The sequence below is a fragment of the Dermochelys coriacea genome, chromosome 3 (genome assembly GCF_009764565.3).
Source record: "Dermochelys coriacea isolate rDerCor1 chromosome 3, rDerCor1.pri.v4, whole genome shotgun sequence".
Lineage (NCBI taxonomy): Eukaryota > Metazoa > Chordata > Testudines > Dermochelyidae > Dermochelys > Dermochelys coriacea.
Genome location: NC_050070.1, coordinates 184,278,682 through 184,303,572, shown reverse-complemented (window position 1 = coordinate 184,303,572; position 24,891 = coordinate 184,278,682). Strand labels below are relative to the sequence as shown.

Genomic DNA, 24,891 nt, shown 5'->3' with positions numbered 1-24,891 from the left:
AAGAATTTGAGGAACAGTTAGCCAAAGACTCAAAAAGTAATAGCAATTTTTTTAAAGTACATCAGAAGCAAGAAGCCTGCTAAACAACTAGTCAGGCCACTGGATGATTGAGGTGCTAAAGGAGCACTCAAGGACGATAAGGCCACTGTGGAGAAACTAAATGAATTCTTTGCATTGGTCTTCATGGCTGAGGATGTGAGGGAGATTCCCAAACCTGAGCCATTATTTTTAGGTGACAGATCCGAGGAACTGTCCCAGATTGAGGTATCATTAGAGGAGGTTTTGGAACAAATTGATAAATTAAACAGTAATAAGTCACCAGGACCAGATGGTATTCACTCAAGAGTTCTGAAGGAACTCAAATGTGAAATTGCAGAACTACTGTACCAGATGACTGGAGGATAGCTAAAGTGACAACAATTTTTAAAAAGGACTCCAGAGGTGATCCTGGCAATTACATGCCTGTAAGCCTGACTTCAGTACCGGGCAAACTGGTTGAAACTATAATAAAGAACAATATTTTCAGACATAGAAATGAACATAATTTGTTGAGGAAGAGTCAACATGGTTTTAGTAAAAGGAAATCATGCCTCACCAATCTACCACAATTCTTTGAGGGGGTCAACAAGCGTGTGGACCAAGGGGATCCATTGGATATAGCGTACTTAGATTTTCAGAAAGCCTTTGACAAGGTCCCTTGCCAAAGGCTCTTATGCAAAGTAAGTTGTCATAGGATAAGAGAGAATGTGCTCTCATGGATTGGTAACTGGTTAAAAGATAGGAAACAAAGAGTAGGTATAAATGGTCAGTTTTCAGAATGGAGAGAGGTAAATAGTGGTGTCCCCCAGGGGTCCGTTCTGGAACCAGTTTATTCAGCATATTCATAAATGATATGGAAAAAGGGTTAAACAGTGAGATGGCAAAATTTGCAGATGACCCAAAATTATTAAAGATAGTTAAGACTGAGGCAGACTGCAAAGAGCTACAAAAGGATCTCTCAAACTGGGTGAGTGGGCAACAAAATGGCAGATGAAATATAATATTGATAAATACAAAGTAATGCACATTAGAAAGCATAATCCCAACTATACATATAAAATGATGGGGTCTAAATTAGCTGTTACCACTCAAGAAAGATTTTGGAGTCTTTGTGGATAGTTCTCTGAAAACATCCACTGAGTGTGCAGTGGCAGTCAAAAAGCGAACAGAATGCTGGGAATAATTAAGAAAGGGATAGATAATAGGACAGAAAATATCATGTTGCTTCAATATAAATCCATGATATGCCCACATCTTGAATACTGTGTGCAAATGTGGTCGCCCCATCTCAAAAAAGATATATTGGAATTGGATAAGGTACAGAGAAGGGCAACAAAAATGATTAGGGGTATGGAATGGCTTCTGTATGAGGAGAGATTAATAAGACTGGGACTTTTCAGCTTGGCAAAGAGATGGCTAAGGGGATATATGATTGAGGTCTATACATTATGACTGGTGTAGAGAAAGTAGATAAGGAAGTGTTGTTTACTACTTCTCATAACACAAGAACTAGGGGTCACCAAATGAAATTAATGAAATTTCTTCACACAATGCACAGTCAACCTGTGGAACTACTTGCCAGAGGATGTTGTGAAGGCCAAGACCACAAAGGGTTAAAGAAAGAATTAGATAAATTCATGGAGGATAGGTCCATCAATAGCTGTGAGCCAGGATGGGCAGGAATGGTGTCCCTAGCCTCTGTTTGCCAGAAGCTGGGAATGAGCAACAGAGGATGGATCACTTGATGATTATCTGCTCTGTAATTACCTGTTCTGGGGCACCTGGCACTGTCCACTGTCAGAAGACAGGATACTGGGCTAGATGGACCTTTTGTCTGACCCAGTAAGGCCATTCTTATGTTATGTTAAGCATGGATGGACATGTGACTTGCCCATATAACTCCAAACACCATCTTGTTCCTTGTAATTCTCCACAGTGAGAACAATGTATTTCTCTTGGCAGAACCTACAAAAGGCCCTGGAAACATCTGCATTTTGTCTCTTTCCTGCTTAAATCTCTGGACTATGGACTTATACTAATAGAAGTGTTCTAACCACAGGACTGAGGACCTGCCAATGATTGGAAGCAACCAGAGACTTAACAATTCAGCAGTTTATTCCATTGCTCCCACAAGCCTGATCCAAGAACTTTGCAATCATTGTATGTATTTGATTCCTTTAACCAATTTTAACTCTCACCTTTTTTCCTTTTTATAAATAAACCTTTAGATATTAGATATTAAAGGATTGGCAACAGCATGATTATTGGGTAAGATCTGATTTATATATTGACCTGGGTATGTGGCTGGTCCTTTGGAATCAGAAGAACCCTTTTGTTTGATTAAATTGGTTTTAAATAACCACTCATCATTAAGTCTAGTGTCTGGGTGTTGAATCCAGGACTGGAATACCTAAGGAGGATGTATTTCTGACTTCTTGTTAGCCAGTGTGGTGAGCCACTGGTTTTTTTGTTGCTGGTTTGATATATCTCATGGAAGAATAACCACTAGTTTTGGGGTGTCTGCCCTTTTTCTCAGCAGCTTGTCCTGAATTTGGTATTCTCAGTTGTGATCCTGGAGGCACAGTGGCACACTCCCTTCAACATGCACTGAGTAAACTTATGCCATCTATCCCTAAGAGGGTGTCTGAAGACCTTAACAAGGGATTCCAGCTCCTAGATGCAAAGGGAATGGGTCTCAGTAGTAACCCTTGTAGGAACCTGCATGGGTCCTGCTTCACAATTACATCCCCTAGTTATGCTATTACCTGTGGGAAACCCTCTAGGATCCCCTGCCTCTCATCATGCTGGCATTTCCACAACTGGTCTTGTAAGTTTGCCACTTGTTTTCCAAGCTGGTCACATTCCTCTCTGATTGCCTCACAGCTTTCATTCTTTTCCAAAAATGTCTCATTAGGTTATACCACATGTATTTTGTATATCTCTTTTTGCTCCTCCAGCCATTTTTTTCCTTTCTAATTTTTGGACTTGGACTATCAAGTTCTTTACCTGCTGATTCAAGGCTCCAATTCCCAATATTAAGCTTTGTAATAACAGCTTTTTGTTTTCCCCTTTCTAAATTTTCTATCCAGCACTATCTGTTGGAGTTCCTTTTAATGGAACCTTCCATTACCTTCCTTGCCATCACACTCTTTGGGAGATGGCTGAATACAACTTCCATTTTTTAGGACAACAGTTTAATCAGCCTTGGAAATAATGTAGCTGAATCTGAATGAAATCTAAGTACCTTTTTTGCACCAAACGATGTCAATTTTATCTGTGGCCATTACACAAAATACTGTAAAAGATGTTCATTTGGAAAAAACATGTAGTTTGAATACATCTGGTGTAATAACTTTAAATAATAGTGTAACACCCCTCTGGGTAAAAAACATATTTTATCTCATGTATTAAATTCTGGCAGTTTAAGCTCCTTGGTAGTTTTTTTCTGAAATAACATGAGAAAGGAAATACCCTGAAATTAGATGAACACTATCCACTATGGTTTTTTGAACAGTCAAAACATATATTACTTTATGGGAGGCCTCTCTTTCTGGCTTAATAATCCTACTGGGCAAATGAGAAGGCTGGATAAGGACAGCAGCTTTCTGCTTTCCAAAGGGGAAAAATACCCAAAAAATAAAATGTTTTATGAAGATCAAATTCATAGGTTTTCTAAAAAATTCAAATCTTTGTCTCTGCTATTAAACAGAATAATAAAGCAGAGAACACTTTTCCATGGCTGGAGATGGAACACTGGATAATGTGGGCCAGGGCTCTGAGGTGGCACTGAGCATTCCCTCTCTCATAGGTCCTTGGCTAGCTGGTTTTTGCTCACATGCTCAGGATCTAAGTGATCACCATATGTGGGGTCAAGAAGGCATTTTCCTCCAGGACAGATTGGTAGTGATTTACATCTTCCTCAGTTGCACAGAGTGCAAGTCACTTGCCAGGATTATCTGGGTATAGCTCACTTAATCATTTTGCTGCCATTGCAGTGGCCTTGGGCATTGATGCACTTTGGTCCCTCAGATTCTCTCTCTCTGTGGCAAATAATAGCCTGGTGTCTTGTGAGCTGTAATACTTTGGTCTAATTTTGGTTGCGAGATTTAGTGTGTGGGTATCGATTAGATAATCTGTGGTGGTCCCTTCTGGCCTTAAATTCTATGAACTCTGGGCAAGTTATAATCTCAAAAACTAAGGAATTGAACCTGCACTACACAGGTACAAAGTTTTGCAGTTATAAAGCAGGACTTGGTGCATGAGGGGAACTTGCTCTTACATAAATGAGAACACTGATGTGTGGTTGCTATATTACTCCTGCCAAGTAGCAGGGGAAAAATTTAAGAAGAAATGTAGAATTAACCACCTCATTAACAAGATGAGGATTGCACCTAAGTGTAGGTCTCCCAACATGTCCAGTCTCCCTTATTGACATTTCACACTTGTGAGTAAGGAAACCAAGTGCAAAGTGAATTTGAGACTAACTACAGCTGTGTGGAAGATAGGTTTCAGAGTAGCAGCCGTGTTAGTCTGTATTCGCAAAAAGAAAAGGAGGACTTGTGGCACCTTAGAGACTAACAAATTTATTTGAGCATAAGCTTTCATGAGCTACAGCTCACTTCATCGGATGCATCCGATGAAGTGAGCTGAGGTTCACGAAAGCTTATGTTCAAATAAATTTGTTAGTCTCTAAGGTGCCACAAGTACTCCTTTTCTTTGTGTGGAAAATACCATACTTACTACTGAGAAAATTTTCAACAGGGATCTGTGATTCTAGGTGTCTCAAGACACCTTAAAGGGCCTGATTTTCAGATGGCAGATATCCAGCACTTTCTGAAAATCATGTCTTCTTAAGGTTTCTTAAGTTCGTCAGTCAAAAATTAAGGCACCTAAAATCACTAATCGCTTTTGAAAATGTAAGTTCTAATGCTTAATCTAGCTTGTACCCTTAGCTTCTCCTTGAACTTGTTCTGGAGAACAACCATCTTGCATTCACTCTTGAGCACTGTTTCATGTACCAAGTGCTGAATAATAACATGAGAGAACTCCATGTTTCGAAAACAAATTTGGCTCTTTATTAAGAGAACTACGTACAATGATGCTGCAACTGCAGCTTACATTCAAATCATGTTCATACAGATTGGCTGTTGCCTCCTCCAAACTCTGTCCTCCTGCAGCCTGTGCTCTTCCCTCAAGTTCAATGCAGCTGGCTACAGGTGCCCACAGGGACTTGCAGGGTCAAGGTGTTTGTCCATTCACGTGTCAGAATCTGGTGGTACAAAGTCACAAATACTCTTAATCACCAGATTCAACCAATGTTGTTTTGAAATGAGAGTGACTTCTGCAACGACGTTCAGCTCATTAAGGAAAAGTGCATCAACCATTTGCTAATGGACTTTTATGTGCACACTGGGACACGTCCCACATGGATTTGGATCAGAATTGGACCAGTACTGACTTGAAGGTGCCTTTTAGCCTACTGCTTTGGTGATGGAAACAAAAACAATGTGGACCAAAATCTCCTCTTCCGATACCATTGTGCGGTGGTGAAATAATCTTGAACTTTAGCTCTTGTCAGCTAAATGTGTAGTATGTATTACTACTTTGTCAAATTATTGTACCCTTAACAAGACCTCTAGTATGTTTCTCAGAAAAACATTTTAATTCTGTATTTTTTTCTTTCAGCCATTGATAGTCAACACTGAATTCTCAAACACAATGCATTACATAGCCTAGCACAACTTTAGAAAAGTGTGGGGAGAAAAGACATTCTCCAGAGTTTATGTAATTCTTGAGAAATTCTTCAAAGACAGTGTTAACTGAAGTTTTGTTGGTTGTCCTTCAAGAACTGAAGATGATATGTCACTTTTGCTGGCTGTTTATAAAAAATAAAATATACAGCAGAAAATCAAATGTTTTCCATTTCAAATATAACTTTACATGTTATGTTAAAATCATTTTACAAATTCACAGTTAAAAACAATCATGCTGCCATATACGTAAATCCACACAAATATTTCAGTTCAAGTGATTCAGAGGAACTAATGAATAAATAGTTCCATCACTGGTTTTAGAAGCTGGAGTACAATGGCCATTTCTCATATGCGAATTATGGACAGATGAAGAAGTCTCTGTTCTGTAAATTTGGGCTTGCATTTCGCAGCAACCAAACTTACTCAGTAAAATGAAGAAATCCCTGCGGAAGGTCTTTGTGAAAATCGCATACAAGAAAGGATTGGCACATGAATTGATAGGATAGAACAAAACTAGGAGGATCTTGGATTTGGACACAGTGATGAGAGGAAGCTTGAGTGATGCCGATATTGCAAAAAAGATATTGGTGCCATGCACAGAAAATCAGTGAAGATCAGTATAGCCATGCGCTTGGCAATTTTGGTGTCACTGTTTGAAGAGATTACATTAGGGTTTCTCACTGTAAAGTAGATGCAGATGTAACAGGCACAGATGATCATAAATGCAAGAACATTCAGTACTAAAAGGAATATGATATAAGCCTGGGAAAGGGGTGTTTCTATATCCATGGGCAAGCAAATGCTGACTTTCATGTAGCTGCTAACTCCAAATATGGGAAGAAGGGCCACAGTGAAGGCAAACATCCAACCAAAAATCATAATAACCATGGCATGGCGAAATCGAACCTTGCGGTCCAGTTGCATGGCATAGGTGATTGTATGCCATCTTTCCAGAGTGATCACAGTCAGTGTGTAAACTGAAAGTTCGCTTGCAAACACAGTGAAAAACCCTGCAGCACTGCATCCCGCACCAGTTTGCCAGTCTATGGCATAGTTGTAATACTGGCTTTTGGTCTGTATATCAACAGATGCAATCAGCAACAGATAGATGCCTATACATAGGTCTGCAAATGCAAGATTGCACATTAGAAACCGAGGGACAGTGAGTTTATACTGACTGCTTATTAAAATAACCAGCACAATGATGTTCCCGGTGATAGCTAGAATGTTGATAAACCATATCAGGACTCTGAGAATATTGTATCCCATGATATCTTCACAAGGATTGAAGGCATCAGGCTTAGGAGAGCAAGCCACATGTACTACTTCATTACATAAGCCGTAGTCAAAGTCAAATTCATTTTCTAGTGAGTCAAAAGCTATGTAGTCATTGGAAATGTAGTCCTCAGCTGCAGATCTTCTGTGCATCCTGTCCGCAGGCTGCTCATCAGCATCTTGCATGACATCAGATTTATTACATATTGGATGCAATGCAGAACTGGAATGGAAGAACAGAATATAGTTAGTGCCTAAAAAATACAGCAGAAGAAATAGAATAAATAAGAGATATCATGCAGTTCCCATTAACAGCTCTGCCCTTCTTAACTGATTATTTACCCCAAGTCAAGATTTGAGGCCGCAGTCCTGCAAATCTTATGCACATGCTTAACTTTACAGAGATGAGTAATTGCATTGGTTTCAGTGGGATTACTGTAATGCATAAAGTTAAGCATGTGTAAAAGGGTTTGCAGAGTCAGGGCCTATAGGTGCTAAAGTATAGCTTGGGGTGAAATCACATAAACAATGACAAAATATCATTGCAAAACATACAGCTGGTTGACAAATGGGGGAGAGCAGGGAGAATGTAAAAAAAAATGAGAATGTTTGTTTTAGTTTTCCATTGAAATTTTCTAATAATCTCTTTATATGCAAAGGGACTGAAATATATATCCTCTTCCCAGAATTTGGTGTGCATCTCAAGAAACAAACCAAGGAAGCCAACGGGTAGGGAGGTTGTATAATGGTCCAAAAGAGGGTGCCAAAAGTAGACAAATGAGACAAGATGCTCCAGATAAGCAAATTACATTCACTGTCATCTTTTCCTCAACTTATGCAGATTTGACCAGCACAATTAATTACAGGTAAATTACTTCCTCTGCTTATAGATAGCAGATTTGAATGTCTGCTACTAAATCATTTTGCTTGTATTTTCTTAATACAACTGAATACAAAACTTGTTCTAGCACCCAGTAAGAGTACTTATGTGGTTAAACATATTGCTGAATCAGGGTCCTAGATATCCCCAAAAAAGTACATATTACTGTTCTTCTCTTCTAAAGCAAGTCTTCCTTTATTTATACAATTCATCAATCTGCTTTCTTTGTCTCAAAATATATTCTGAATCCACTCCAGATTAATTCAACATTAATACTCTGTTGAATACGCTTAAGAAAGAGTATGGAAAAATTTAAGAGTGAGGGCTCAGTTATTTGTTTTCCTCTCAGTCTGTCTCAACACACAAATATAAAATTTTATCTTATGGTTCTTTTCACAACAGGTTGGGCAAAATTTGAAGAATGCTGTGCAAACAACATTCAAATTATATGATTTCATGCTGGTCTTTGAGGAGGGTTTCATCAATCAAGTATTTGAATCAAGATTTAAACATTCTGTCCTGAAAAATCCTTTTTTTGTTATTATTATATATTGCAAGGGATCCATTCTAGTTTTCAGTGTGAAAGAGGGGGTACATGTTAGCTCTTCATTTCCCAATTTAATTTTTCCCCCTAAAAGCAAAAATGTATTTAGCATGAAAAAAGATCAAATAAAACTGCCAGTCACTCTGTAAGATTGAAATCACAGACAATTACAGTATTTCATGGTAAAGAATGAGAGTAAAATGTTCAAAGTACCTCTTGACCGTGGCAATTAAGTATAATTTTCAAAAGTGACTTAGGGAGGGCCTAAGGGTCCCAGTGGGACTTAGGAACTTAAGTCACTTTGGCATTTTTGAAAAAAAATTACCCTGTGTCTGGAATTATTTTCTGTACTTTTTCATCATCGCAGTGCCATAGAGTAACTGATCATTTTAGTTATCTTTCATGGTAATTAAAATCTGCTTTTTTTAAAGTAAAGGGATTTGAATTGTTCTCTGAAGTTGCTCTTCCTGAAGTATTCAGGGGCATGTCCACAGTGGAAATAGTTTATAAAGTCAACAATATCTTGAAAACTTAACTATAATTACAAATCAGTAATTTTCTCTTGCACAGTACCATTCATAGCTACTGTTCTTGTACAATGAAGAGCAAGAGTAAGTTTCTCTTAGAAGGCACTGGTTCCCTTAAAGGAATTTGAATTGAGGCACAGTCAGATAAAGTAACTTGCTCAAGGTACAAAAGCCAGCATCAGAACTAGGTTTACAACTCAGAAATTCCTTTTTCCAGCCTTGTACTCAATCTACCAAATGAAACTGCCCAAATAAATGGGAAGAAACAACTTAGTAAATACTCCCCTAGAAGCAGAGAAAATATATCTGTGTTTAGCAACCTATAATACACAGAATATGAACTGTTCAAAACCATAGAGTACAAATGAAGAAAAGAAAGCCAACGATATTGCAAGGCAAACAAAGGGGATAGTTGGGCCTTGAGCTCAGAAATAGACTCAGTAGAATAAATGGGCCAAATCTAGATTCCATACGAGACACTATCTCTAAGTAACAGGTTTCAGAGTGGCAGCCGTGTTAGTCTGTATTCGCAAAAAAGAAAAGGAGCCTTAGGTGCCACAAGTACTCCTTATCTCTAAGTAATTAGGCTTACTGAAAAGTGACAGAGTGAGGCCTGGTCTAAACTACAGGGTTAGGTCGACATAAGCTGCCTTGCAATTGACCTAGCTACGCAAATGTCTTCACTTAAATTTGGCTCCTGCCAACGTAAGTGCCTCTCTATGTCCATTTAGTAACACCACCTTCCTTAGTGGTGTAGATTTATAGTCAATTAGAGCTACACAGTGTGAGTGTAGATACTGTGTTTCTTACGTTGACTGTTATTGGTCTTCAGGAGCCATCCCACAATGCCCCACACTGACAATACAATCAATACAAGTGCTCCTGCTGGGGACACACACCACTGTCACAAAGACCCAAGTGTGCACATACACAAGTGATTTAATAACTGTGATGGCTGTAAATTAGGTCAACACAATTTTGTAGTGTAGACATGTCCTCTAAAAACAATTTCATATGTAAGAAGAAAGTCCTATCATCATGATTCTTTTAGAAAGAATCTAATCTTTATGTCAAAAGAATCAAAACTGATTGATGAAGTTGGCTGAAGTTTCTGCTGGGAATTGTCAGCTTCAGGGACATATAGATAGGAGGAAATTATTTTTTTGAATCACAGATGAAGGAAGGCCTCCAACACAGCCTGCAAAGGAAACCTTTATACAAGTTAGTATAAAATGTAGTGTATCTTTTATTAGATCAACAGCAGACTTTTTAGTACTATGATTCTATAGACCATAATTTTTAGCCATAAGCTCTCAAAAAATTAGATGTTAGGGCCAGAGCTTATGGGCCAACTGAGCCACGTGTTGTGCAAGACCAGGGAGCTTGGGTGGGAAGGACAAAGGTGACTTATCTTTAATCCATCTTTACAAGTCCTGGGTCCTGAGGCTGGTCCATTTTTGATCCCCTACACAAGTTAGAACAGCCACAGGGATCCTGTAACTTACATTAGTTGCCCATAGCCCCAAAGGGGTTCTTCTGGGAGTCAGGGATCACTGACATGTAGGGGTGCTTTGCCGGGAGAGAGGATAGTGTAGGAGCCACTGTGGCAGCTTTCACCACCTAAAGATTCTCCAGTAGAGCAGATTCCTCAGGGTGTTGCTTAAGTGCCATTAGGGTAGTTTTGAATCACTGGAGCAGCCAGATGGGGCTGAGGATCTGACCCTGAACATCCTCTGAGGGTTTTCGTGTGATAACCATAAGGCTCAAACATCCTTAAAAATGCATAATCCAGGTTATCAGGTAGATAATGTTTATTCTCCCTGACAAATCATATCCTAGATCTAATCTTGAAGGAGAAATAATAGGCTTTGGATAATGTATGATGAAGTCAAGTGACACCAGTACTCTCATCATGATGATGAATAATCTCTCTTCCACTTATCAAGAGTAGTCCTTGATCAGACAATCATCACAGTGGGGTTGAACATGTCATTCAAAACAATTGAACAGTCCTGAGTACACACAGAGCTTGTGTCAGACACAGAAAATGCTTTGACATGGAAGCAGGTGTATCTGCTACATCCTATACCGGGGTGGGCAAACTTTTGGCCCAAGGGCCAAATCTAGGTATGGAAATTGTACAGCGGGCCATGAATGCTCACAAAATTGGGGGTTGGGGTGCAGGAGGGAGTGAGAGCTCTGACTAGAGGTATGGGCTCTGGGGTGGGGGTGGGGCTGGGGCTTTGGGTTTGGGGCATGGGAGGGGGCAGGGGTGCAGGCTCTGGGTGGCCCTTATGTCAAGCAGCTCCCAGAAGTAGCGGCATGTCCCTCCTCTAGTTCCTACTCAAAGGCACAGCCAGAAAGCTCTGTGCACTGCCCCATCCACAAGTGCAGCCCCTGCAGCTCCCATAGGCTGCTGTTACCGGCCAATGGGAGCTTGGGGGGCAGTGCTTGGGGGGCAGTGTGCAGAGCCCCCTGGCTGTCCCTATGTGTAGGAGCTGGAGGGGGGACATGCCACTGCTTCCAGGAGCTGTGTGGAGCAGGGCAAGCCCCTGTCCCTATTCCCCAGCTGGAGTGCCGGAGCGGGGCAAGCCCCAGACCCCGATTCCCAGCGAGATCTTGAGGGTTGGATTAATACGTCTTTAGGGCCAGATGTGGCCCCCAGGCAGTAGTTTGCCCACCCCTGTCCTATACCCAATATCTAAGCTAATGTGCATGCAAATGACTTTGAGGTTCAGATTCAAAGTATATCACTATTCTGTACTATTCGGTGCATTATCGGGACATCCTCACCCTCCCATGATGCAATTCTTTCTGTCCCATCATTCCATGGGTTTACAACTTTGTTTCATGCGGTTTTTAACAGCCCATGTAAACTGTGCACCTGCCATCTCTGACTGAAAACATGGATTCTCAATTGCTGACCACTCTTGTGATGAGTGTGATGAACACAATGTGACTGGTCCTGCAATATTTCATGAGTTCTGAATCAAAAAGTGAATCAGTGGTGCCTTCCCTACTGTGTGCCATTGAAAGAAATAATTCAAGATTGCTGCAGGCATTCAGAGAGCACCTGCACATGGTGGACATCAGTATTGGGCTCGGGAAACAAGCACTGAGTGGTGGTATCACATCTTGATGCATGTATGGGATGATGAGCAGTGGCTGTAGAACTTTTGGATGCACAAATGCACCATCCTGGAACTGTGTGCAGAGCTTGTCCCAGCACTACAGTGCAAGGACACCAGAACGAGAGCTGCTTTCACTGTGGAAAAATGAGTGGTGATTGCTGTGTGGAAGCTGGCAACTCTGGTGTCAGCCACGAATCAGTCTGGAGTTGGAAAGTGCATCGTGGGGGAAATGGTGATGCAAGTGTGCAAGGCCATTAATCACCTCCTGCTATGAAGGACTATGACTCTGGGTAATGTGCAGGAAATAAATGATGGCTTTGAGGCAATGGGATTCCCAAACTGCAGTTGGGTGACAGATGGAAGACCTATCCAATTTTGGCCCCAAACCATCTTGCGATGGAGTACATCAACCAGAAGGGTTACTTCTTCATGGTCTTGCAGGCACTGGTGGATCACTGGGGCTGTTTCACTGACTTCAGTGCAGGCTGGTCAGGGAACGTGCATGTGTGTATCTTTAGGAACACTGGACTGTATAGAAAGCTGCATGCTGGGACTTTATTTCCAGACCAGAACATTCAAATTGGGGATGTGGAAATGCCCATGGTGATCCTTGGAGACCCTGCATACGCCTTCCTCCCGTGACTCATGAAGCCTTACATCAGGAACCTAGATAGCAGCAAGGAGCGCTTCAACAACAGGCTCAGCAGGTACTGAATGATCATTGAATGTGCCTTTGGCAGATTAAAAGGTCACTAGCCCTGTCTTTTTTCTCAGGTTAAACCTCAATGAGGAAAATATTTGGATAGTCACAGCAGCCTGCTGTGTTCTGCATAACATTTGTGAAGCAAAGAGGGAAAAGTTCCGCAGGAGTGAAGCGCTGAGGTAGATCGGCTGGCTGCTGATTTTGAGCAGCCGGATACCATGGCAATTAGAGAGGCACAGTGGGATGCTATTAGAATTAGGAAGGCTTTGAAGGAGCATTTTGACAATTATTCCCAGTAATGTGTCTTTATGTGATGCATTCAGCCAGGCAATATTTGCTTGCTCCCTTGAATGACCCCTGTTGTGCTTGCTTCCTGAGCATTAATTGTACTGAGCAAATATTCCTGCCTATAGTCACTGTGTTTGAATGTCAGCACTAACTAACATGTATGACACAAATAAAGACTCATTTTATTTCAAAGACTAAAAGTTTAATAGCAGGACAATACACAAACATTTTATCAAACAGGGGACATGGTAATGAGGAAAAGTCTCTCGGTTATTGTTCTCACAGCTGCTTGTAACTCCAGCTTTCATTATGAAACCAGTCCCTAGGGGTGGAGTGCACAGAGTACTGCAAGGGACAGGGATCATGTGAGGAATGTGGTGGAGGAGTTTGAGGAGGGCATGGAACAGAGTTCTGCATTGGGTGCAGGGGGAGTTGTGCACAGATGTGATAAGCCTGCAGTGTAATGAGGGATTTGAGCACCTCTGTCTGGCCCTCCTTTCCAGGTTATCCAGCTTGAATCTTTCATTGATTGTGTCCCTCCAAGTTCTTGTTTCACTATCTGCTGCATTTGTTGACTGCAGAAATTTGCAAAACATCTCCTCCTTACTCCTCCTGGTTCACCGCCTTGTCTGGTGGAGGCACTCCACCAGTGTGGAGGACTGGGTCCTCAAGAATACATCTGCAGAAGCCAAAGACACAATGAACAGAGACAGTATTGTGAATTCACTCACAGCTGTGAATCACAAAAGTTACATACACTTCTTTCTCATTGTCCCTTTGCTAGCACACAGCTTGGTGAGAGTCTGAAATATGGTGGGTAAGAGTTGGGAAGGGGGAATGGGCAAGAAGGGACAAAAGGTTGTTTGTGAATAGGGACACTACATACGCCTGGGGAGAGTATTCTGAATGTTGGCACCCTTTTCCAGGTGCTAATTAGGGTAATCAAACCAATATCTCACTCTTGAGGGAACCCAGAATGCAAAGGTGCATCTCCTGCATGTGTGCAGCTTCAGACCAGGTCTGTATACTGCTCATCTGTGTGCTGCTTTGGTCTCTAAAGAAATATTTGCTGGTTGCCATGACAAAGTTTCCTACAGGGAATAAAGAAGGCAACTCTGCCAATGGACCTTTGGCAGAGGATTGGAGAATACCTATAGGAAAGTTTCCTAGAGATCACTATGGAGGATTCCCAAGACAAACTTTTCCACTGGCCCCCCACTGCATAGCTGCATAGGCTCATTTGTTAATTTCTGTTCCTTATCCCTCCTTTACCATATAACAAAGTACATGGGAGCTCAATCTCCTCTCACTGTGCAGTATCAAAGCAAAATGCATGCTTACCAGAGCTCGCATCCCCTGCTTCATGCATGCTAGAGCTGGACTGTTGGGATTGGCTAGACCCCTCCAGAGTCAAAAAGAGGTCCTGATGCACCATTCCACTGGACGGCCCTGTCATGTGTTCCATATCCTCCTCCAACTCGATTTCCTCATCTACCACTTTGTCCTTGGGGTTGACTCCACTGGCCGCTACCTCTAGTCCCCCCCGAAGTGTCCACAGGGCTCTTGATAGTCAAGATGGGGTCACCACCGAAGATGGCATTCCGTTCCTTGTAGAAGCACCATGTTTTCGGCACTGCACCAGAGCAACGGTTGGCCTCCCTTGCCTTCTGGTATGCCTGCCTCAGCTCCTTGATCTTAGCACAATACTGCTGCATGTCCCTTCCATGCCCCTTCTCTTGCATCCCACTAGCAATGAGTCTGTAGGTATCAAATTTCCTACAGCTCGAGTGAAGCTGTGACTGCACAGCTTCCTTTCCCCACAGACCCAGCAGATCCTACAGCTCCCGGTGTACTTCAGGTGGGAGATCATCCACTGCAGAAAGCTGGCACAGTTAGCTGGGAAGATGCTGTGTGAACTGTGCATGCCGAGTAAACAGGAAGAGGAATTTTTAAAGTTCCCAGGCCTTTAAATGGGGAAGGGGCAAATGGCTGTGTACTTTTAGGGCAGCAATTTCAAACTGCTGACCAGAGTGGTCATGAGAGGCATTGTAGGAAATCTCCTGGAGGCCTATTAGAGTGACATAAGCAAGAACACTGTTTACACTGACACTGCATTGATCAAGCTTTGTCACAAAAGCTCTATGCCCCTCTTTGAGATGGTTTTATTTTATTGGTGTAGCAGGAGAGTTAAATCAATGGGAGGAGCATTGTAGTCTGTACGCCTCTACTGTTTTGTTGATGAAAGCTGACTTTTGTCGACAAAAACTGTGTAGTGCAGACAAGGTCTTAATAACACCACCTTCCTGAGGTGATACAAAAGGTTTTGAGCTGCTGTATTTTGTCTCCAAGCACAGCACTGAAAAAAAATACTGCTTTGCCACCATTAACTGAAAAGGGAAAAAATCAAAATAAAATTTATTAAATTGGTAAGAAATAGGGTGGCAGCAGTAGACCATAACAGTAAGATGCAGGAGTTAACAAATACAGTAACTCCTCACTTAACATTGTCCCAGTTAACGTTTCATTGTTATATTGCTGATCAATTCAAGAACATGGTTGTTTAACATTGCACAATGCTCCCTTATAACGTTGTTTGGCAGCTGCCTGCTTTGTCTACTGCTTGCAGAAAGAGCAGCCCGTTGGAGCTAGCTGGTGGGGGCTTGGAACCAGGATGGAGCAGCAGTCCTCCTATAAGCTCCCCTAAGTTCCCTGTGCAGCAACCACCAAGCAGGCTACCAATTGCCGGGCAGTTCAGCTGACTCTCCCCATACTGCCATGTGCTGCTCCTGCCCTGTGCCTTAGAACTGATCCCAGGAGCCTCCTCCTTGCTGTGCAGAGGACAGGAGGGAAGAGGGGTGCTAATGTCAGGGTGTCCCCCTCCCTCCCACTCCTGCACCCCATCTCCACAGAGTGGGGGAGGGGGTAGGGACACGACAGGGCTCAGGATGAAGGAATCTTGCTGGCAGTAGCTGCTGTCTCAATTTGCTGATCTACTTAAAAAGGCAGTATTCTTAGAATGGGGTCAGTGTAATTAAAGGGTCAATGTGCGTCTCTCTCTCACACACACATGGTGTGTCTCTGTCTCTCTCTCTCTCTCTCTCTCACACACACACACACATCTCTCTCTTTCTCTCTCTCTCTTACACACACACACACACAGTGTGTGTCTCTGTATCTCTCTGTCATGCTGTTTCTCCTCCCTCCATAGGTGCTGCCTTGTAGAGTGTGATGGTACAATCACAACATGTCTTGAGGGCTCAGCAGAATGCTAGTTCATTTAGCAGTAAGGCATTCCCTTGGAAATATCCCACCCTCTGACTCCACCACCTCAACCAAGCTTAAAAAATTTCCCTGGATTCTAACCCTCTCCCGCATTAATTCTTATAGGGAAATTGGATTTGCTTATCATTGTTTTGCTTAAAGTAGCATTTTTCAGGAACATAACTACAATATTAAGCAAGGAGTTACTGTAAGTATATATTAAAGAAATAAGTTGATGGTTTATAGTTTTATAAATCTGGTAATTTTAAGGGTGTGGTCAATGTTGGCACACAGCCAAGGACAGTGAGCTGGTAGTTTTAAACAGTTCTGCCAAGGGCTGGTGAGTTGGTAGGCAGAGTGTGGACTGAGGTTAGGTAAAGGTCACTCCAAAACCTGAAGGGAGGAGTCAATCAAGCATGGTGCAGGTTTTCAATCAGGTCTGGCTTTGATTGACAGATGAGTTCAGCGGTTGTGATTGGTTCATAAGAACAGACCAATCAGGGAAGGCTTAAAGATGATTGATGGATGGGTTTGCTAATCATAAAGATTGAGGAAACAACCAATCAGAATAGACCAAAACCTGTATATAAGGCAGAGAGCTGACAGGCTTGTGTCAGTCAAGATAAGAACAGGCACAGAAGCAGGAGAGGAAGAAGGAAGATCAGAAATGAGCTGAAATCACTGAAGAAGGGAAGAGCTGTGGCAGCAGTAATAGTTCAGAAGTAGCCATGACAGAGCAAAAGAACCATAGACAGATGAGAGGGAAAGAAGACTGCGGAGAAGTAATTATGATGACCATAGTATAAGGAACCAATAGGATGTATGAGTGTGTATGCTTGAGATAATAAAGTTGGATGTTTGTGCATGTATGTTTGTTATAGGGCTGTTGATTAATAAAGTTAACTCATGCGATTAAGTCAAAAATTTAATTATGATTAAAAAAATTAATTGTGATTAATCGTGTGATTAATCACACTGTTAAACAATAGAATACCAATTGAAATTTATTAAATATTTTGATTGTTTTTCTACATTTTCAAATATATTGATTTCAATTACAACACAGAATACAAAGTGTACACTGCTTACTTTATATTATTATTTTTGATTTGCACCGTAAAATGATAAACAAAAGAAACAGCATTTTTAAATTAGGCTCATCCAAGTACTGTAGTGCCATCTCTTTGTCATGAAAGTGCAATTTACAATGTAGATTTTTTGTTGTAACATAACTGCACTCAAAAACAAAACAATATAAAACTTTAGAGCCTACAAGTTCACTCAGTCCTACTTCTTGTTCAGCCAATAGCTAACAAACAAGTTTGTTTACATTTACAGGAGACAACACCACCCACTTCTTATTTACAATGTCACCTGAAAGTGAGAACAGCCATTCGCATTGCACTTTTGTAGTCAGCATTGTAAGGTATTTACATGCCAGATATGCAAAACATTCATATGCCCCTTCATGATTTTGTTGGTGTTGGTCCAGCAGGGGGTTGGACTAGATGACCTCCTGAGGTATCTTCCAACCCTAATCTTCTATGATTCTATGCTTCAGCCACCATTCCAGAGGACATGCTTCCATGCTGATGATGTTTGTTAAAAAATGTGCTAATTAAATTTGTGACTAAACACTTTGGAGGAGAATTGTATGTCTCCTGCTCTGTTTTACCCACATTCTGCCATATATTTCATGTTATAGCAGTCTTGGATGATGACCTAGCACACATTATCATTTTAAGAACACTTTCACTGCAGATGTGACAAAACATAAGAGGTACCAATATGTGATTTCTACAGATAGATGCAGCACTTGACACAAGGTTTAAGAATCCGAAGTGCCTTCCAAAATCTGAGAGGGATGAGGTGTGGAGCATGCTTTCAGAAGTCTTATAAAACCAACACTCGGATGCGGAAACTATAGATTCCAAACCACCAAAAAAGAAAATCAAACTTCTGCTGGTGGCATCTGACTCAGACGATGAAAATGAAGATGTGTTGGTCTGCACTGCTTTGAATCATTATTGAGCAGAATCCGTCATCAGCATGGATACATGTCCTCTGGAATGGTGTTTGAAGCATGAAGGGACATATGAATCTTTAGCACATCTGGCATGTAAATATCTTTGCGACACCAACTACAATAGTGCCATGTAAACGCCTGTGGCTGTATGCTGGCCTAAGTTAGGTTGACATAATTTTGTAGTGTAGACATAGCCATTTTCTCTGGAGCAGGGACTGGAATACAGTTTTTTTTTCTGGAGCCACAGTAAACCACAAATTATCTTCTGTGTGAGAGAGACAAGTTCTATGATGATGTTGAGCAAATATTTGTGTTTCTTAAAACAAGGAAATATATCTTGACAAGGAAATTTCTAATGTGAAAATTAACCGAGCTTTGAGAGGTCAGTGAGAAGAATTTTAATGCAGTTCTGCTCTCTTTTGCTTTTGTAGCACTGCCTCATTTTTAGCTTCAAAGCTATTTCCTCCATCATGAGTACAGTTCATACTGGAAACACCACAACACAACACAGACATAGGCATCTCTAGCTGCTGTATTACAAACACCAAATAACTGGATGTTGTAGCTGATCATGAAACTTGACTAAATCCTTCGTTTGAGGGAAAGAAAAACATAGAACTCATTAACCACGAAGTGAAGAAATTGAGTCTATTCCTAATTCCACTGAAATCAATGGCAAAGCTCCAATTAGCTTCAAGGTGACAGGATCAGACCCATTGTTGTTTATTAACCACAGAAGCCTGGTAACTGTAGATATATTGGTGAAAATATCACCATCTGATAAACTTTCCTAACAAAGAGTCCAGTATTCTGGAGTCACACTGGGCAATGAATAATTATTTCGGACAGATTTTGCCCTTATTATTATAGCCTTAACCATTAAATTCACATTCTTAAGACAGATAGCACTGTAGTGTCTGAAGGTGATATTTATTATCTACCAGCTCAAGGGAGCACAAATGTTGTTCACTGCTTGATAAAATTAGTATTAATATAAAGTATAAAATTTAAATTAGTGTAGTAGTCTAAGGGCTTTGTCATTTTTATTTTGTTTTAATTTTCTGTGAAGACCTACATATAGGCCATGTCTAAACACAGAATTCTGGACAACTAGAATGTGGATTGTTCTGACATGGCAATTCCTATCTTTTTAAGGATGTCCAACAAAAGAAAAGCTTAAATTAATATCAAGTGTTTGCATGGATCCTGAACACCACCTACAGCTTTATCAATCATATAAACTGAGGGGATTTATGGGTTGATTAAACTAATTAATGTGCAGAACTTTAAGAATACTTGATGACATGAAAATACTTGATGAGAACCCGTGAAGACTCAATGCATCCTGCTGATGGCAAGCCAGAAGCAACAAGACAAACCGATTTAAGAGCCTGAAAAGATCACCCCCATACCTGACTTCAGTGGAATTCTGCAGGGTACAGGTAGCAGATCCCATTTAAGGACCAGGGATTTAAACATATATATCAATGCATACATATCAGTGGCATTTAAATCTGTGGATAAATACAAAAAGAAAAGGAGTACTTGTGGCACCTTAGAGACTAACAAATTTATTAGAGCATAAGCTTTCGTGAGCTACAGCTCACTTCATCGAATGCATTCGATGAAGTGAGCTGTAGCTCACGAAAGCTTATGCTCTAATAAATGTGTTAGTCTCTAAGGTGCCACAAGTACTCCTTTTCTTTTTGCGAATACAGACTAACACAACTGCTACTCTGAAACGTGGATAAATACAGTATCCCTACAAAATTTATGTTAGTGTATGATCAATATGTGCATTTGTGTACTTCCTTGGGTCCATTATTTCCATCACTCCTTATGACCATCCTACTGAAGTCAAAGTCAAAACTCCTATGGACTTCAATGGGTTCAGAATTTCACCCTGTTTTCTCTCTGACTGCCTCTCACAACAGGTTAGAAAGTTGTTTCACCTGCAAGGGCTTCATTGTGGCTCCTGAAGGGCCCACCCCAGCAAAGCCCATTAGGCCTTACTGAATGCACTGCAACTAACTAATGTTAATGGAGGTATGACCATTTACATCAGCAGATTATCTGGCTCCTAATATGTACTTTGCTCTCAATATATACAAATGTATGTATACATAAATGTATATGTATTATAAATCGTTGAGGGAACACTCCATACCTACCTTTAATCTCTTTTCCATGGATTAAATTTAATTATTTGATTCACCATCAACAATCAGAAATGCAAAGAAATTACTCACATTTGTCTTTTCCAATTTGTGAATGCACAGCAATGGCTAGGATAGGTGAGGTTAGCCTCAATTAGTGCAACAAACTTCTCTAAGGCAGGCAGTTTTTTTAAATTGTAGGTAGATCGTGCTCTTAGCTTCTTAATATTTTCTAATCCATAGGCGGGCAGGAAACTGATTCTTGTCTTTGAAATATCCCTTAAAGACATATAATAATCTCAGCAAAAAGGTAAATTAACAACCCTCTCCCGCCCCTCAGTTTAGAGACAGTTTTGGCTCCTGCACATTATAAGAGACTAGTGATTGCAAAGAAGCTGTCTGGACAGCCACATTGAAAACAGGATCAGAGGATGACGTTGTACTTTCTCATTTCGTACATCTGATGTCTGCCTTGGAAAGATTCTAAAAATCACTGATGTGGAACAAAATAAGAGAAGATTTGGACAGGTACAGACATCAAAGACAGTGATGGTCTCTGAAGGGAGAAAGCATGCTTAACAAATAGGATTAATTTCCTTGAGATGGTGACAATAAGAATCAACAAGTATGAAACAAAAGACCATATAACTAGGCTTCAAGAAGGCTTGCAACACAGCAGTGCATAAAAAGGAAAGAAAGAAACTGCTTATAACATTAGAAAGCAGCTATTGATGGTGAAATCCTAGACTGGATAAAAAAATTGCTTTAATAACCAAAGTTGAAATATACCAGCACATGGATACAAGTCAGGTGGAAGGAAAATGCTAAGAAGGGAAGATCAGTCATGGACATTAAGTCCAATCTTATTGAAACTATACATCGACGAAGAGGAGGAGGAAACAAATACAAAAGTGTGCTTGCTTGTAGATGATGAAAAAATGATTGAGTGGGTCAATACCAAAGAAAAAAAGAGAGACTGGGTTTAAAGTGGGAGACCTGAGCTGATGTTCATTGAAGACTACTGTTGAGTATTATAGATTAATTAAAAATAGAAGACAAATAATCTACAATCTGTAGTAGCAGTAAAGGATCTGGTACATAACAACTGAAAACCATTAGCTCTTTGTGAGACAGGGTTTAGAAAATACTGAAAATACTGCACCAATCAGTGAGGAAGATTATTATGGCACTATACAAAGGGCTGATGAAATCATACCTGAATTATTATTATGGACAATCCTGGACACCTTATTATGGGAAGGAAAGTGAGGAACTGGAACAAAATGCAGAAGGCAACAGATAGGATGATAGAAGTTCACGGGGGGTAACAGCTGTGTGGAAAGTTGGGAAAATTAAGTTTTGTGTTCATTAAAAAATGAGATTAAAGAGGGACAGACTTCAAATTTCTAGGAGTGAAAACAACAAAACATTTCCAGAGAGTAACAGGTTTGAAAAGGAGAGAGAGAAGAGACTGAAACTAAGAAGAGAGCAAGCATTATAGAAGGTGTAAATAAATGCATTTATGTGGAAGGCAGTTACTTTATGAAATGGACTATCAAAGGTAGTGATGGAGGCTGTAACTATGAAGTTATTATGAAAAGAACTAGATAGGCAATGAGAGGGAAAATATTCTGTGATGCAAACACAAAATCCTTCCTTGTGCTGCACAGATACAGGAAGGAGGTCAGTGGTCCTTCACCTGTTGTCAAGGAGCAGTGCAGGATTTCTCCCCAGTGTTCTAAGAGTTATAGCTGGCATAACACATTTCATATGGGGCACTGTCTGCTAATGAGGGGGCATGCCTGGCTGGGCCACCGGCCTATTGTATATGCTGTGTCCATCAACATGGGAAAGCAGGGGAGCATGCTGCTTCCTTTAACAACAGCAGTAAAATGAACCAAGCAACATGTTGCCCAGTCCTTCCTCCAATGCCAGGTATGTGCCCCACATTGCTCTGTTCTCTGTCTTGTGTTATCAAAGAAAAGAACTTGCCCTAATGAAGTAGATGAGCTGATCTAATTTGGAAGCATAGCTTTTCTCCATACTCAGAACATTCAGTCTCTATTTCATTGATAACTTTCCTATATCATGACAATATTTCATTTGATATAAATTACGCATCTAGTGGCCACCAACTGTTGGGGAGATCAAATATCAATAATAAGTTTCCTACAATTGGTGTGAATGACATTCACATTTAGAGTCAACTTTTCTGTGAAGGGCAAACAAATACACCTGGAAAAGAATCACACCCAGAAAAGTTTGCATCTGAGCTCACAAACAGCGATTTGGTAACTGCACCCCTAACTACATTTGCTCAAGCAATTACCCGAGTTGCATGAGCAAACATGGTTTTTGGTGGTAGCAATTTCTGTGTCCAGATTGCACCTATGGCTGCAAATGTAGAATGACAGTGATGAAGAGACATGATGCTGAGTGTTGCAGAGCCTAACTTTTAGGCACATAGAAAATCACTCTAATGATACACTGCAATCCACAAAGTCTGTGATAGGCACCAAAGCTCCTATATGATGAATGGGGTGGGTGCCTTGGAATGAGATCAATGAAGCCAGAATGGTAGGCAGCAAGCCACCTAAGCTAGCCAATGGGAGATGACAGTCAGAGTGGTATGTGCTAATCCTCTATCCCTCATGGAGATAGGATTGCATCTCTACCGCCTGAACTCTCTCTGCTTCACAGTGCACAAACTGTGGAAGAGAGGTGTTTGGCCTCCTATACTTAGTGTGAGATCCAAATCAAAACAACTGGGGTGGAGCAGGACCTCCCTGATGATATTTAACCCAAAGGTTAGGGTACTCATTCAGGATGTGGTGATTCCCCAGTTAGAGTCCCTCCTCGACCTGAGGGGGAGAAGGAATTTATGGCTCATAGAGAGGTAGGGACTGGGATACCCCTCAAGAGCCTCCTGTGACTCATCGACATGGTAGCAACAAAGGAAGCTTCACTGCTAATGCCATGAAATGGCTGAATGTTGATGCTAGAAACATTCAGCTGGAAATAAAGTGCACATTTTTAACAGTAAGGATGATTATCCATTGGAACTTACTTAAGGATGTGAGGGATTCTCTATCACTTGAAGTCTTTAAATCAAGATTGGATGTTTTTTTTAAAGATATGCTCTATTGCAACCAGACATTATGGGCTTGAAACTGGAATTACTGGGTGAAATTTTATGGCCTGTGCTATACAGAAGCTCAGATTAGATTATCACAATGGTCCCTTCTGATCTTAACATCTATGACTCTATGAACCTTTTACATTATTTCAATATTTTGAGATGTAAGATACAAGGAGATGCTAATTGCCAACTAGATATTGTTTCAGGAAAAATAAGAGACAAAACAACAAGATGTACCATCTAATAAAATATTGCAGTCTGCACCACAAATTTGATATGAGCAATTCTGTTTTTCCCAGCATAGATGTTATTACAGGTCAATCATTTCCATAAGTGAAAATACATTTCTGGTGTACACTATGGTGACAGATGACTGGAAGGCCTTTCTTTCATGATCTCAATCAGGATAAAAAGGCAATATACCATCCATATAACCATGGAGGCACTACTAATAGAACAGAATAATTCCTGTACAAATAATTCAGTGTCTGAATTTGAACTATCAAATGAATCTGAACTACAGCCAAATGAATTTGATAAACCATCAGAATATGATTGTATTGGCTTCAGCTTGCAAAGGTAATGCATTAGTTTTTCACTATAGGAAACTATGTTCTCTCCCCCCCCCCAAAGAAACAGCAATTGTGTTGGTGCTAAGAAGATGCTTCAATAAGAAATTTATCCAAAAGTTAAAGGCATGTATATGGACTGGTAGCTATCCAGTGTTGAAAATAGGAGGAAAAAATATGGAGGAACTTCTAAGGTAGTGCTTTATACTAGGTCTTCATTGAGCATCCCAGCATGGAGGGAGGGTATGGCAAGCACAGATATAAGCACTACAGAAGAGTTCTTATCTGATTCTGAAATTAAATGTTCTATTTTTCTCTCTCATTTTTATATTTTCTAGCCACACTAACATCTTTTCTGCCACTGAAATAATAAAATTTCCTTCCCCCAATTCTAAGGGCAGCTGTTGCTAATATGGGCTAGGGGAGGGCACAGGGAGCTTGGCAGCACCCATGGGCATTGCCACCCACAATTACAGCCTCCCCCTAGCTTCACTCACTTGAGTAACCCAGGCCTCTCTCCTGCCAACCTGAGGCATGCTGGATGTGAGCCCTGAGGGAAGAGAGATAGATACATAGATGGGCTGGTGCTGAAAAAGGAAT

General features: G+C 40.7%; 1 protein-coding gene and 1 long non-coding RNA gene across 2 annotated transcripts in view; one reads left to right on the top strand and one right to left on the bottom strand.

The window, feature by feature from the left end:
* Nucleotides 1-24,891, top strand: part of LOC122459667 — a 1,177,620-nt gene that overhangs the window by 1,002,764 nt on the left and 149,965 nt on the right. The gene's annotated exons all lie outside the window — the stretch shown is intronic.
* The window catches only part of LOC119853209 (follicle-stimulating hormone receptor), a 155,361-nt gene continuing 135,607 nt past the window's right edge, over nt 5,138-24,891 (bottom strand). The window contains 3 exon segments of the mRNA XM_038395966.2: nt 5,138-6,374; nt 6,377-7,290; nt 20,677-20,862. Of these exon segments, the coding sequence (XP_038251894.1) occupies nt 6,058-6,374; nt 6,377-7,290; nt 20,677-20,862 (1,417 nt within the window). The 3' untranslated portion in view covers nt 5,138-6,057.